This window comes from Chinchilla lanigera, unplaced genomic scaffold, assembly GCF_000276665.1.
Source record: "Chinchilla lanigera isolate Chin_1 unplaced genomic scaffold, ChiLan1.0 scaffold00088, whole genome shotgun sequence".
In the NCBI taxonomy this organism is placed as follows: domain Eukaryota; kingdom Metazoa; phylum Chordata; class Mammalia; order Rodentia; family Chinchillidae; genus Chinchilla; species Chinchilla lanigera.
This window is the reverse complement of record NW_004955489.1, coordinates 1,632,734-1,649,375: the sequence shown is the minus strand read 5'-3', so window position 1 is coordinate 1,649,375 and position 16,642 is coordinate 1,632,734. Positions and strand designations below refer to the sequence as shown.

Genomic DNA, 16,642 nt, shown 5'->3' with positions numbered 1-16,642 from the left:
GGGGGGATGAAATCTCTCCCCTCTGCCTACCTCCCCGGCTACAGGGTGGGGAAATCACACACCCCTTCCTTCATACCTATGTCTGGGTTTGCCCCTTTCCTCTGGCTCCTCAAATGCCATCCCCTTTTATCTGGCCTAGGGAAGCTCATAAGTGCTTTTAGCATCCTCATGGGAGAAAAGCGGGGGGGACAGGCAGGCAGCCAGGAGATCATGGTGGTTATTAAACTGAGTCTTTGAGGACCTTTTTATTAGCAATTGGACTCAGCTCCACAGCACTAAAGAGTCTAAACTCCCTCTCTGTCTCCCTCACTCAAACCACGGAAGAGTATGTTTTTATATGGTGTTTATTTATAGCCCAAGTCAGTCACAGGCCTGGAGTACTGGAGCTTGCTGAAGCCCCAAGCAGAAGGTGATGGCAAGAAACCTCAGGGAGGGAAGGAGTGTGTGACTCCACCTTGCAAGGCCACCTCCCTTGTGGGACTCGTGCCTCTGTTTGTCACTGGGAACTTGTTTTGAAGATGGCATCTTAAATAAGAGTCTGCATTGTTGTTTTGCTTGTTTTGCAGTATGAAGATGGTAATGCTGAAAAGGCACATGTATCAGTCACCAAGACACTCACCCTCCAGGGCATTCTGAGGTGCTTAAAATTGGTATAATGGGAAAAGCTGTGTAAGATTTTCTGTAAGCCCTGCTCACACAGCATCAGTCACTTAAGCAAAATGCATGGTCAATGGTTTTGTACCCCGCAGTGGGCAGTGCGATGTGGGGTGAGGCGGGGCGGGGCATCTCCTGGAACCATGCCTCTGTTGCTTCTCCCCCAAAATGACAGCTGAAAAAAATCTTTGAGAAGTCCTTTTACTCTAGAAATGCAGAGATGGCATGTCTCCAAGGACATGGGGCTGCTTGTTTCAAACCACAGAAGGAATGGTTTCCAGACCAGAAGGTAAAATCTCTTTACTTTTAATTTCTAGAAAGCAGTGGGCAAAGCAAGGCAAGAGGAGAGGCAGTTTTCCTTTCACAAATTCAACCAGTCCTGAGTCAGCTCCATGATTAACAAAGTCAGAACATGTCTCTTTTAGAAAAACAGTCACATGACTGCACAGTGAGATTGATTTCCCACTGCAAGAATACAGCCAGCCCCACCCTCTCAGCAAAGCAAAATCAAAAGATTTCTTCTGGTCAGAAACCATGTGAGCCTAAGTCTGCATAGGGCCTGGCCTAGTCTCTTGCTGTGATCACTGCAGAGGATGCCCCTGGAGGAGGGTGCAGCCACCTTTTTGATTCAGAAGCATCTCACAGAATCATTGCAACCTAACAAACCCCAACTGAGGAGGAAGATGCTATATAATATGTAGATGGTATCAGTTATGTTCACCTTTACAGAGCACCCATGCCCCAGGTCCCACCCTTCACCCCTCTGCACAGATAGCCTTGTCCTCCAGGTCTGTGTTGGCCCACTCAGCCTCTGCTTGTCCTGTCCCCACCATACCCTTAAACCATCCTGGTCTCGTACCACACACTGGCTTAAGAGCTGCACTCATTTGCTGCCCTTTCTCAGCCAGGTCTGCTGTCCTCATGGCAGGAACAGTGCTTTATGCCTGTGTTTCCCGAAGCCAACTTGCCCACAAGTTCTCCCTGCAGACTGGACAGCAGTGAGAGGGTCCCTTAATAGACCACAAGGACTTGATGCCTACTGGCTAAATTGACTCTGGAGAGCATACTGTTTTGTACAAGAAGTATTGTCTTTGCCCCACTTATTTGTGAAATGGCTACATTCTCACATGCCTGTGGGTTCAATTATTTCTGATGCCAAGGAAAGAGAGAGAACTTTCATAACTAACCCCTAGGTATGATAGGAAGTGTTAATTTTGGTGCCACAGGTACAGACTTTCATCTTGGTCCTTTCCTCTCCCGGCTCCGTATCTTGAAGAAATTAACTTCTCAGCCTCAGTTTTCTTACCTGTCAAATGGAATTATCTAAGCCAATCATTCCAATTTATGATCCAAACTGGAATAAATTTGAGAGCAAAGAGCATTAAAGAAAAAACAAAGCTAGACAGTAGTTGAAGTGATAAAAGCAAATTTCATGCAGGAATGGTTTCACCTGGAGAAAAGAGACCTCAGTGTAGGATTGGGCTCAGTTATGAATTCAGCATAGAGAAGTGGGGTATAGCCAAGGAACAGGGTAGGTAGGTCTCATTGGATGGAAAATTATTAAGAGGAACTGTCGGGACATAGGCAGTTGCTGACTGCTTAGATGCCCAGGGTGGGGTAAGAAGTTTGGCCAGAAATCCAGGGTGATCAGATATCACATGTGGGGCAGCTCTAAACTAAAGTGGGATTCTCGTTACAGCTGGGTGGTGAGGGCCTAGGAAGCTGGGGTTTAGAGGGCTCAGAGGAGCTCGGCTAGAACTGAGTCAGGGATACAGAGACTTTGTCAAAGAGGACATTTAAAAATCATTGCAGTCATAGAAGAAGCAAGAAGTTCTGCTGTGCCGCATACTAGGATGAACATAGATAACTCTAGTGCCTGCACAGTTCAGAAAGCTGGAAGCAGAGATTGTAAAAGTTTTCACCATAAAGAAATCACAAAATCTGGAGGAGACAGGTAACATTATACAGTATAGACATGTATTGGAACAGCACATGGTACCCTATTGATATGTGTAATTTTTATGTTTTTATGTACCAGTTAAAATCTATTTTAAATAAAAATAATTACCATTGTGTAGTGTTTTGATATTTCTGAATGGATTGATAAGTTTTTATTTAAAAAAATGTTTTGACTTTCCTTCCTATAAATGGTTCCATTAAAAAATGACTTCTGCTAAAACTGTTTGGGATGCTATGATGGCAGGTATAAACCAGGTAGTAATGTAAAGAATCAAACAAAAAGCCACATGAAGTTTTAGCGTTATGTCATGTGTTCAGATGATGGCCTCCTTTTCTTTCCTGGAGGAAGGTTAGACAGAGAAGCTCTAACAAGCAATAAACAAGCTTTCTTATGCGCTTTGTTCTAAAAGCAGCCACAAGAAGGGTGTGCTGCTAGCTCTGCAGGTTCTGCTGGCTCAGTCCATGAGCTACCATGTCCAACTCCAGCAGAAAGGTACAGTCAAAGAATATGGTCCTGCCATGTGCTGGGGCAGCTGTCTTGGTATGGAGAACATACCTGGGGTGGCCAGGTATTTGGGTGGTAATTTGGCTGCCCTGTGAGCACAGAACTCTTCTCTTTACTGGTAAGTTCACTGCCCCTTCTGGACGACTTGCCTGGAAGGATCTGGAACTGGCCTTGGCACCTCTCTTCTGTACCCAGCTCCTGCTATTTAAGGCCCTGATTTTTTAGCAGTTATGCTTAAATAATGAGTGTATCATAAACTTAATAGTTTGAGCTAGGAAGTACATATGTTGACATCCCCATGTAGCCAGCAGGCACATCGCTTTCAGAAACTCTAAATTCATTACGTCACTTCCTGTTTCTTGTAAGTGCTATTTTGCTGTAGTAATGAGAGCTCTTTAGCTTGTGTTGGTGCACCCTAAAGCCCTGCACTGTGGAGGCTTGGGTTTTTGCCAGCTCCTAGTTGGAGGGAGAATCCAAGGAGCGGTCAGTCTACAACCTCCTGAAGGTAGGGCAGGGTCTGTGTGCCATGAACAGTGCCATGTGTGGCAGAGCCAGCCTAGGAGCTGGGTGGGGCTACAGATGCATTCCTCAGCATGACTCTCAGCCTCTTCTTTCTCTAGGTACGTGTACATTCCTCTGGGTGGGTCTCAACGTGGCCTGCTGGGGACTCTGCTTTCCACTGCGATGACATTTGCATTTGTGAGCTACTGGCATGGCGGCTACAACTACCTCTGGTGCTGGGCTGCACTCAACTGGCTGGGAGTCACGGTAGAGAACGGGTTCCGGAGGCTCCTGGACACGCCCTGTGTACGGCATGGTTTGGTGAGCAGGATTCTTGCTTGTGTGTCCAGGAAGAGCTGAACTAGGAGGCCTATATTTGGGAGGGACTGTGGTTATCGGATTGACCTGAGCATGGGCCCCTCCTGCCATGTTGGTTCAGTTCGTGAGTCTAGAGGCAGCACAGTTAGAAGAGAAGCTTTTCAGGCCATTATTTAAATGATAATGAATGAACATGTAACTATAAAAGCCATGCATATTTATTATATAAAAATTATAAAATTTAGATAAAAAAAATAAAGCTTTAACAGAAATGCTAATGGCTATTCTTCTAAATTTTTTCTATGTGTGTTGTCTTAGTTTTCTCTCCTTGCAGGGACAAAATACCCAATGCCCAAAGTTAAAGGGAGGAAAGGTTTATTTAGCTGTTTGTAGAGGTTTCAGTCCATAATTGGCTGGCTGTAAGGCTGGGTGGCACATGGCAGAGGGGCAACAGTTCATGGCAGCAGAAGACAGCAAAAGCAACAAGAGAGAGAAGACAAGCCTCTTTCTGTTCCTTAACATTGTATGCAGGCTACCCATGCTAGGGTGGTGTAGCACTCACACCCTTAAACCCAGGCTTGGACCAGGAGTCAGTCACAGCTCTAGATTCAACCACCTCTGGAAAGCCCGCCCCCCATAACTGCATGAGGCTTTGGGGGACATCCAGACACAAACTGTGATGTGTGTGTTATGGTTTATATCTCATGAGCTCATGGGGCTGTGGGAGACTGGTTGGATTATGGTGTACTGCAGCTGAGTTGCCGTTAGGAGTGAGCCTGCTTAGAGGCAGTCCCTGGGGCTGGGACCTGGAAGTGTGCATCTCCCTTCCCCACTCCTCTTCACTTTCTGCTTCTTGGCCCATGACATGAACAGCCTTCCTCAGTCTGGACCCTCCTGCCATGCTGTTTCTTGTTTTGAGCCTGCTGAACATGGACTGAAACTCCTGAACTGTGAGCCAAAAGAAATCTCTCGCTGACTTTCAGTTGCAAGTGTTGGGTGTTTTGTCGCAGCAAGAAGGAAAGCGACTGAGACAGCATGTACACATACACGTACAATATGTAAGGCATATGCAGGTATGGCTACATTGGAAACCACCTTTTTAAGTCATTGAATCCATTTCTAGCAACCCTTTTTAATGGCTATGTGGAATTCCATTATGCAATACTTTATTTGATTACACTGCTAGTATTAATAATCATATTATTCCAAGTTTCTTTGAAAGTATCAATTGTATTGAGATGAATACCATAACCAAGGTAAATTATTATAAGTAAACTTGCCAGGCTAAATGTTTTTCTCACCTTTGAGATTCATTCGCATATGGTACATTAATTCTTAACTGCCCTGTAGACAAGTTTATATCATCAGTGTGTGAGAATACCCATGCCAGTACTGAGTGGTACTAATATTTTTAATCTTTGATAAATACTGTAGATACCAGCATAAAAACATCTAAGAGTTTAACACATTTATGATGGGGCTGTAATTCATTTGTCTTGGTGCCAGGCTGCTCTGATGACCAGTGGCACATGCATGACTGTCCCATACATAAGGTGGTATAAGCTGCCTCATGGGATATTTGTGCATATACCACCAGTGGTTCAAGCCAGAAGGAACATGTTAAGACCCTTTCCAACTCTCTAAGAAAATGATTGGGGAAATTAAGGACTTCCTTTTATGCATTTTAAGTGATTTTAAACAGTGAGTCCACATTTTATCTTGTGAGTGTGATATATGAATCTCAGAATCTTTAGGAAATCATTACTTCTGAATACGCAGCAATATTCTATTTTTTGTGGGTTTTTTTTGTTTTAAAGAAAAAAACAATGGTACAAAATTTGAAAACAAGATTGTAGGAGAGTAACTGTGGTTAGTACATGCATATTGTTATCCTCAAAGTAGTTGCTCATATTATAAGATACAGGCATGAAAAATTGATCAAACAATATAGGCATAAACCTTTCTTTTCAATGAACAAATAGCAGTTAGTAATTTAACTATCTTAACTATCATGTGTGTGTTTATTTATTTATTTTTCCTTTTTCTGTCCTCCTTTTCTCCTTTCCCTCATGTAAGTTTCTCTTTCTTTTTTAACAGTTTCTTCCCATATCACAATATCTGTTGTACACTTTGGATCTTATTTACTCTTTCAGTTTCTTACACTAGGGAGAATATACAATATTTCCCATGCAAGTCCTATTTATTTCACTTATGAGTATGGTCTCAAGTTGTATCCATTTGTCTATAAAAGTCTCAAGTTTATCCTTCTTTATACCTGAGTAGTACTCCATTGTATAAAAATGCCACATCTTTTTTAATCCATTCCTCAGTTGATAGGCATTTGGGTTGTTTCTAAGATTAGCTATGACAAATTGTGCTGTTATAAACATGGGTGCACGTATATCACTGTGATATGATGTTTTTAATTCTTCTGGGAAAATACCCAGAAGGGGAATAGCTGTGTCGAATGGGACCTCTAATCCTAATGTTTGGAGGAACTTCCACACTGATTTTCACAGTGGTTGCACCAGTGGTCCTGCCAAAAGTAGAGAAGGGTTCCTTTTCCCCTGCAACCCCTCCAGCATTTGTTATTAGTTGATTTCTTCATGATAGCCATTCTTTCTGGGGTGAGATGGAATCTCAGTGTTTTTTTAATTTATATCTCTCAAATGACCAATGATGTTGAACATTTTTTCATGTATTTATTTGTATTTCTTCATCTGAGAAGTGTGTGTTCATCTCAGATGCCCATTTTTGGATTGGGTCTTTAAAATTGGGGGGGTCTGATTTTTTTTAATGCTTTATATGTTCTAGATAGAAGTCCTTTGTCTGAGGGACAGTTGGCTAAACTTTTTTTCCCACTCCCTGGACTGTGTTTTCACTCTGTTGGTGATTTCTTTTGATGTGCAGAAGCTTTTTAATGAGATGAGATCCCAGTTGTTGATTTTTGAAGTGTTTCCCATGCAGTTTGGGTTTTGTTCATGAACTCTCTGCCTACTCCTATGTCTCCAAGATTTCTGCCTACCTCTTCCAGTAAATTGAGTGCTTCTGTTTTAATATTCAGATCTTTGATCCATTTTGACTCCAGTTTAGTGCGTGGTAATAGACATGGGTCTATTTTTAGTCTTCAGCATGTGGAAAGCCAGTTTTTCCAGCCCAGTTTATTAAAGAGGCTATCTTTCTTCCAGTGAACATGTGTGGCCCCTTTGTCAAAGATAAGGTGGCTGAGTGTGTTTGTAGTTGTGTCTGCATCTTCTGATCTGTTCCACTGATCCTCAGGTCTGATTTTTTTTCCAGTACCATGCTGATTTTATCACAGTAGCTTTGTAATATAATTTTGAATAAGGGATTATGATGCCTCCCATGGCTATATTAACCCTGAGAAAATTAGCTAAAAAGAAATATGCTGGTACAAGTCTTCATGGCACACAATAAAATAAAATACTATAAAGATGATTAATGTGGCAAAATTCCATCCAGTACTACAAATGAAGCAAAAACATTTTTTATAAACCTACCAAAATAGAGTACATTTGTGTATATTTCTATAGAGATAGCCATACTACAAATGGACAGTTATTTCAGTAAATACTGGCACAGAGCACATAGCAGAGTAATGCATTTGAAGTAATTTAAATATGTTTATGGATGTTTAAAGCTAAATGTTTTATTCAGTAGTGGTACCAGCAATCGGCAGGCAACAAGTATCAGTGAATTCTAATTGAAGATAGTATCTGGTGACAGCTGTGGCTATGTAACAAACAAGCAGACATCCCAGGGGTACCTTAGAGATAGCAATCTTCATCCCCAAGTTTGGGTGCTCATCCCCAAAGCCTGAACAGCAAGCCATCACCCAGGAAGCTAGAGTGTTCCTTTCAGCCAGGAAGTAAGCCCTGTTTCTGTTCTGTCATGGAGGGGCCAACATCAACTTGTACTTTACGATAAGTGCTGGAGGGGCCAACATTAACTTGTACTTTATGATAAGTGTGTTCTGTGGCCTTTGAGTCCGGGCTTATGCTATTAACACATGCAGTTAAAAATGCAGCATCTTAGAGGGCTAACCCAGCTGTGCTGTGTGACCCAGGGATAGTTAATTTTGGTTAGAAGTAATCCACAACAAGAAACACACTCACTTCCATACTTGCCCATGCACCCTGCCCCATCACAGGCTACTCCTGGGCCCTCCTCATTGCCTCATTTCACCTGCAGCTCACACTTCAGGCACCAAGGTCTGTGTGCATTTTGGCGAAATATTGTGTTGCAAATATATTCTGTCCACATATTTATTAAAGAACATATTTTATAAAACTTACGTTTATCATCTGTCTTTTATCCTAGAAGCCAAGTAGATATTTAGGGTTGTTTAGATGAGGTCCTCCGTAAGTACAAGGTCTCATTATGATTTATGTCCTCATTGCTCATCTCAGTGTGTGAGTTAGCCTAAGGATTAAGTCTGTGCACTACTGATGTTTCCACTTGGGTTGATTCTTCAGTTCTTCTTTCACCTTCTACCCTTAGAATCTTCCTTCACTACTCTTTCATTACATGTTGTGCAAAGAACCTCTGTTTCCTGTTTGTTTGTTTGTTTTTTGTTTTTGTGTTTTTTTTTCTCGCAAATAATAAGCTGGCATTCCACGCACACACAACTTCTTGAGTCTTTGAATAACTTGTTTCCCCACGCTCTTGTCTCTCTGCATAAATCCATTTCCTTTTGTCACAATCCAAATACTTAATGCCTTCTTGGCACCCACTTCTGCCTTAGTCTCCCCACCTCAGGGGACAGTATTTCACAATGTCGTTCACTCCCTGCGCCCCTCGTACCAGTAAGTCTCATGACGTCACACATACCACATCCTAGTCTCTTATCACAATACCTGGCACAACACCTTTTGAATGGAGTGGGGAATGAATGATGTTTCCTGACTTCACTGAGGAGAGTGCAAGAGAACATGCAGCAGCACGGACAATATGGGTCGAATCCTGGAAGAACTTACTAAGGCAAGGAATTGAGCATTTTTCTGGGATGCTGTTTTGTAGCAATGCAGATACTAATAGGTCTAGTGAGGGCAAAATGCTATTTTAATGCTTAATACATTAAAATATCTATAGGAAAGAAAGGGCTAGGAGGGAAGTAGACTTCTTGGTACCCTGCTGCTTTATGAGAGGGGGGACTATTGGCCATGAGTCACTGAGGCACAGAGCTGTAGGAAGCTGTAGGAAGCCCACAAAAGGCATTTCACAAAGCGCCAGACTGTGTGGATGGAGAGGAGTTACCACTGCAGTTACATGCTTTTTCTCTACACAAGTACTGTCCAGGGAGCTGGAATTTGTGTTTAGGATTGAAATCTTTTTAATAAGTGAAAACAGTTTGAACCACCCATGGAGTGACGCTGCTTCTTGCCAATTTGTGATTTGATCTGTCCTTTAGGGGAAGACATCTCCAGGTCGACTGTCAGTTATATCCACACAAAGGATCTGCATTTAAACTGTCACCCCCCATCTCTGATTTCCAGCTCATTGGATAATTTAAATCTTTCCCCCTCTACCAGCCTTTATCCCCTCTTTTTTTACCCCAAGAATGTCCTACCAAGCTGGCTTATCTCCTCTCTGAAACAATAAAGTTTCTATTTATAGTCTTCATTTAGGACACATGTCTCTAGTTGAAACCTCCAAGGATCAATGGAATGGTTCTAGAAGAGATTTGATATTCTGATATTTCAGAAAGACCTTAGAGACCATGGCTCTATGATGTCCATTCAGTTTCTTGGTCATATTAATCAGTTTGATTTTGAAGAGAAGGGCAGAGAAATTCAGTGAGTTTGATGGATCAGTCAGTTTTAAAGGATATTTGATTATAAAAACAATCAACATGATCCAAACCAGAGTAATTTAATTCTGTGTAATCTTTGCTTGTCAGTTGGCAAGATGTACATCACTTTGCCTGATTAGAAAATCTTTTCACTAGACACCAGCAACTGTGGCCCAAATTAATACTCTGAAGGAACAAGAGGCAACCTTGTCCGAGAAGAGTTGTGTGATTTGGCAATACTTTATGGCCTTCTGTTCCTCCCCCACTTAGGTTCATTTCAGCAGGTAGAGATCATGTGCTTATTGGCCATAAGCTGCCCCAGAACTGAACCCTTCCTAGGTAGAACCTACTTGGGTAGAGTTACTTCTGAATTTGTTTATTTAAGGAAAAAAGAATTTTAGTGTCTTATATGGGAGGCACTTTGTGGAACACTGGAGAACTCTAAGCCAGATACAAAATTCTTCCCCCCTAATTCCTTTTTTTCTTTTGTACTCTCCTGTATGTCCATGCAGATGGCACACTGGTCCATCATGGTGGACCTGTGAGATTCATTATTAGTCACTTTCCTCCATGGATGACAGTATCTTACCTGGCCTCCTATCTGGATGACCACCTCTGTGGTAGATGCTTTGGATTAAAGAGGCAATGAAATCACAGAATGAGAGCATCTCCTCATGAAGGCAAGTGCTCTGTATAAAAAATGAATTTGTTTTCATAAGCATTTTAGAGACATGATAATGTTTTCGGCCTTTGAGGGAGAAGAGAGAGAGGAGCAGCTTCTAGAGGGACTGAATCTGGAAAATATCAGTATTTAAAAGTCAGATGGAGGAGGGGGGGGCCAAGAAATAGGGGAAAATCTAAAGGTGATTTCACAGAAACCCAAAAGAGGGTATTTCCTGAAGGAGGAGAGGTCACTGGGAGATGATGCTATTCAGGGGTCAAGTGAGATGAGGCCACAGAATAGTTATGTCTCCTTGTCATAAGATTGGCAGAGAGAAAAGAGCGCACGAGTCATCATCTCTGTCCCCCAGGAGATTCTGGTCTAGTTGGAAGGCAAGATGTGTGCAAGCCAGTTGAAGATATAGAAACTGTCACCTGCCGCTGGACCAGAATGAGGCTATAGGCAGGTGGTGTGCATGTGCTAAGCTTTTGGGAATGTCTTATATCTTAGTTACCTTTTTCATTGCTGAGACAAAGTACCTGACACCCAAAGTTTAAAGAGGAAAAGTTTATTTCAGCTTACAGTTTATACAGACTTCAGTCATAATCAGCATGGCAGAGGGGGTATCACAGAGGAGAAATAGTCCATAGTGTGGCAGTCAGGAGGCAGTGAAGCAGCAGCAGCAAGCCTGCCTTTCAATTTTGTCCTATTCAGGCTGTAAGGCTTTTGGGTGGTGTCACCTACAACCAGGGTGGGACTTCTGTCTTCAGTAAATCCATTCAGCTATAATGGAACTATGGTAAATCACTGGACTGATATAGTACCACATACCCTTAATCCCAGCATCTCACACCCTACATCACAGCCAGCTCTGAAAAGCCCCACCTGTGAGTGCATGAGGCTTTGGCGGGACATGTAGATAAAATCCCTAACAGCTTATCAAAGAGTTGGGCTTGAGTAGGGCCCTGATGTATTTATAGCAGAATTTGGCTGGGTCAGTAGGGAGGAGGAGATTGACATTCCTGGCCAGGGGAATGGCATGCATAGCCCCACAGCCTGAGGCCAGGAATGAGCATGCACTGAGATGACAGATGGGAGAAAAGGTTTAGAGAGACTGAATGGTCCCTGCATGAAGGGATCTGAATGCTATGCTTAGAAATCTAGAAATGCAAACAACTTAACAAAACGAGACAGCATTAAATTAACACATTAATCCCACACATCAAATTAGCCTGTGGTGCCAGCTTGTTAGCACTCACCAAAGCTCTGGGCTGGAAGAAAGGGGCGGGGGAGCAGTGTCATGAACAGTGTGTTCCTGGTGGATTAGAGCGCATTGGTACCCTGTCCATTGACTCCTACTCCTAAGGCTCATTAGCCATGTGGGAAGCACGCTGTGCTATTCACTGGTTATATATTTTCTTCTCTGTGGGAAGAGCCAAATCCTAACCCCTCTGTTCTAAGAGGTAGGTTTTTGAAAATAATTCCACCTTTCAGTTCACATGTGTGTAGTGTGGCAAACGTATTGTCAGAGGTTTAAACTTCCACTACTGAGTCCGCTATGTGTTGGAGGACAGGTTTTCAGTTCTTCATGGACTGACGAGCCTGGGACTAGCTGGCTGGGGACTTCAGCTGCCTTCCTGGCCCTGCTCAGCTTGGCCTGTAGCAGGGCAGTAGTCTGCTCTGGTCACACACTGCCATTGAGGCACTGTGGTCCCTTCTCTCTGCTAGGGGCACAGCTCAAGCTCTCACCTGGGAAATTATAATCTCAGGGGAAGAGGCCTCAGAACTATGAGACCCATGGCTTGAATGAAAGTAGCTTTCTTAGGTGGTTTATGTGATTAGATTCTCTCTCTTCCGCTCCTATAGCCCAGGTGAATGGTGGTAACTATAGGCCCTGCAGTTTTCCACAGACGAGTTTAGGAAAAAGCCTTATAATGTGCATGTTGCAACTTTGGATATGTATCTCCAGATAGCTCTGGGCTGTGTTTCCAATTCAGGGCCTCTTTTCCTCCCAGAAAATCCCGGTTACCCACTAGAAGTGACACAGCTTGAGTTACCATAGCCCCTGCTATTGAGAGAAGGAGGAAATAGCCCCTTTGCCTCTTCCTAAAATAATATGCCCATACTTGGTGCAATATATTTTTACAGTGTGTATTTATTGTGTGTGTGTGCGTGCAACTAGATATATACAGCGTGTATGTACTCACTTTTTAAAGCTCTGAGAAGGCAGAGATATGCAGAACTTCTAAAATAAAATTATTCTCAAGTGCCTCATTCCTTCAAAGACTAGAAATAAACTCTGCTTTAAAAAGCATACTGAGCAGCTGCTGGCCTTGTTTGAGATGTGCTGGGTTAGTACCAATGCACTTCTGATTGCCAGCGTGCATTGAAATGCACAATTTCAGTTGGATCTCACCTTCTCTTCTGTCAACCCTATAGTTCACCTGGTAGGAGGGAGTAAGTGCTGGAACGGCCACGGCCTGTCCCCTGAGGGTGACGGTAAAGACTAGAACATAAAAGATATGGGACCTTTATGAGGCTAGATGTGTAACCACTGAAAGTGATAATGTTGAAATGACTTTGTTGTGAAGAAATAAATATGTTCTTGACATTTCAGATGAAAATGAAGAATAACACATAATAGATATAATGAGAACTTATTTAACAATATACCAAACCAAAAAAGTGTATAAAAGGTTGTACACTGAAATGTTCATGGTGTTTAGCTCTTACTGGTGGGATTATTTGTAATATGTGCATTGTTTTTGCTTACTAATATTTTATACCTTTTCTACAGTGAACTGGTATTGTGGTCTAATCAGAGATTGCCAAGAGAGGCAGGCAGGATGGACTCACCCTTGATTTATGTCAGAAGTTGAAAGGTAGAGTTGTCTTTCTCAGCAAACTAATGTGGGGCATTTTTATCTGTTACCATGTGCCAGATGAGCTACTATATGAGGACCTTTCACATTTGTTCATTTATTTAACCACTGCAACAATGCTTCAGGGCAGACATTACCATTTTCAGTTTTACAGATGAGAAAACTAGGGCCTGGAAGCTTAGGAATTTATCTACATTCTGACAAAGTCAAATGCAAGTTATACTTTTTCAGAGCTTTCCAGGGTTCAGATGAAAGGAGTCTTCCTGCATGAGCCCCACTCACCCAGACTACCCCTCTGGATCCCCAAGTCTTGGCTGATTATGCACATTGGACATTAGGCTGATTGACATTCCAACCCTCTTTTGTTGGACAACTTGTATTTTAGTGAAATCCTACATAATACATTTGTGGAATAACTAGCCTGGAAAAATTGGTCCAAGAAAAATGAGAATGCTCAGAAAGATGATTTCACCATGCAATTTCATGTCATTTTGACAGCAGCCTTATAGATAAGTGCAGTATTATTATTTCCATTTTACTATGAGAAAAACAGATGCAGAAACTTTAAGGCATGTATATATATATTTTTCAAAGGTCAAGTATAGTCACCTGTTACTCAATGACAGGGGTTTGCTCTGAGAAATAATGTGTTGTTAGGAGACTTCATAGTTGTATCCAGATCATAGCATATACTTACATAAACGAGGGGACTGTGATGTCATAGGTAACAGAATCCTAAGGAACCACTGTCATGTAAGGTCCTTTGTGGACTGAAATGTGAGGCAGTACGTAACTGTGTTACAAGGCTGAATTTATTCTGTTCTTCCAGCTCCTGATTCCCTTTCTGTAGCATAGAGTATCAGAGTTCACTAGAATAGATTTGACAAATGTAATCCTATGTAAAGGATCATGTTGTCAGTGAATAAGATAGTTTAACTTTTTCCTTTCCTGTACATGTCCCTTTTCTATCTGTCTGTCTGTCTGCCTCTCTCTCTCTGTCTCTCTCTCAGATAGGACCTTGCTTTACAATTCAGGCTGGCCTTAAACTTACTATGTAGCCCAGGCTGCCCTCAAACTCATGATGATCTTTCTGTCTCAGCCTCACAAATGCTGGGACTACAGGTGTATGCCATCACACCTGGCCTTTTTTCTTTTGGCTGATTACTCTGGCTAATGTTTCAAGTACTGTATTGGACAGGCATGGAGACTGTACATCCTTGTCTGGTTCCTGATTTTTGAGGAAAAGCTTTCAGTTTTTCCTCAGTGAGTATGATGTTGGCAGTCATGTCTGTCACAACTGACTTTTATCAGATTAAGTTCCTTCTCTACCTGTTTTCTTCAAGGTTTTTCTCACAAGCAGAATTTGGATTTTGTCAAACTCTTTTGCCGTGTCTATTGAGATGATCATATGGTTTTTGTCCTTGCTTTTGTTTATGTAATGTATGACATTTATTAATTTGCATATGTTGAACCATCTTTGCATCCTTGGGATGAAGCCTACTTGGTCATGGCAAATGACCTTTTGATGATTTGTTGTGTTGCAGAATCCAAGAGATCAGAGAGACCAAAGGGGAAAAACAGGAAGATTTTATTAGGTATATACCTGACTCAGCAGACTTTGGTGTCCTGAAATAGCTGAACTCTGAACAAAAGAAGCCCTTTTTATACAGTCTGTGGCACTAAGCAAGCAGAAGGGAGACAAAGGCAGTTAGTCATCCTAGCAGCCCATCCTGTCATAACCTTGAATAGAGACACTTCTCAGGATGTCAGGGTATTGTAAAACTTGTTTACAGCCCCCCCTTTGTCAGTTTCCTTATGAGAGAACTGCTTGAAGTGTTTCGCTTATCAGTGAGAAAGCAAGGACCGCATTCCTGAGGGAAGGATTGGTGGAGGAGCTGCTTGTCTGGAGTTGGGATGACTTCTCAGAAGAGGCTAGTTTCTCTCTGAGTTCTGCTTTACTCCCCACTTTGGTACTACTTATAAATGAACCTTTAATAGAGAGCATCACTCTCATCCTCTCTTCTTCTATCCTAGAGGAGCAGTTCCCCATCAGGTAAGGGTTGGTACCTAGTTAAGGCCATCTGTGGGTGGTGGTATGTTTGTCTACTAGAGTGTCTATAGCTAATTGAATGTTTCTGACCAGTATTGGTAAACAGCAAGGAAGGGTGAAACAGACTCCCAAGATTGCTAGAACTATCCCTACCAGGGTTTTGAATCCTCCAAAAGATGAAAATCAGCCTCCCCACAAAATGTCTGGAGACTATCCTTGCCATTTTTTGGACTGGGATGTGGGCTACTTTTTGGATCCTGGTGGTGATGTCTTCAGTTACTTAACTTGTCATCAATTTCCAGGCAACAATTGGTCAGACTAAACTTTCCACATAACCTTCCCTCCTGTGTAGGAGGTAGTTTAAGGCCAGCCTATTCTGGTAAAGGGTGTTTCTCATTTTTGAGGTCTGTTGTGCCACTGGATTTAAGGCCTTGCCAATATCTTTGGTGATGAGCGCAAGCACTGCTTGTAACCTGATGATGTGGTTGAGCACATAGAGGAGAGTGCGATATCTCACATACCATCCTGTGCCGCAGGAGCCAGATCATAATGTTGGATAACCCTCTCTGGGGGCCATTTGCTGTCTTTCCAGTTACTTATTTTCACAGCCCTTTTAACTCTTTTATTAGCTTCTTCATAGACTGGGTAACCTAGAGTCTGTCCTAACTGTAAAGGGATCAAGAAGACAGCCGTATTGTTCCTAATGTGCCGGCTCCTCTCCATTTGGCCGGCAGTTGCTGATATGCTTGTAGCCTCCATATCCAGCAGAGGCTGGAGGGTGCCGTCCAGCTATTTGGGGCTTCTAATTGGTACCCTGTATGACTCAAAGAAGGAAATCATGAGACTGGGTCAGGGAGGGAGGGCTGTGACTCATTTTGTTTTCCCCACTGTAAGGTTCTCTTCAGGTCTCCTTATACTATTGTTGTCCCAAACAAGTTAATTCTCCCCCTGAAACTGTGTAGGCTTTTCCCATCAAGCGATACAGTACCCCCTATAATTGAGGTTCAAATACCAAACACTCTGGTTGATGTTCATGGAATCAAAGGAAACTGTGGGTAGGGTAGAGTTGTATCCTGGCAACAACTCTTGCTTCCCAAGGCCATTGGTCTCCTGTATTAGTTCCCACACAAACACAACATGAAGTAACATTGAGGTTTTGGGCTATGTTCTCAGCAAATTGTGGGAACAGAGTTTTTACTACATGGGAGGGCAGAGGTCCTATCTGAGGGGAATATTAATAAAATGAATTGAAAATTTGGAACATATGTACTGAATGAGTTCAGGTTTTCTTGATGAAATATAT

The 16,642-nt window shown here is 42.4% G+C and overlaps 1 protein-coding gene across 1 annotated transcript in view; it reads left to right on the top strand.

Annotated features, from left to right (window-relative positions):
• Hhat (hedgehog acyltransferase) overlaps window positions 1-16,642 on the top strand; it is a gene marked incomplete in the record, with an annotated part of 314,509 nt that overhangs the window by 218,713 nt on the left and 79,154 nt on the right. The window contains 1 exon segment of the mRNA XM_013504483.1: window positions 3,739-3,940. Coding sequence (XP_013359937.1) covers window positions 3,739-3,940 — 202 coding nt within the window.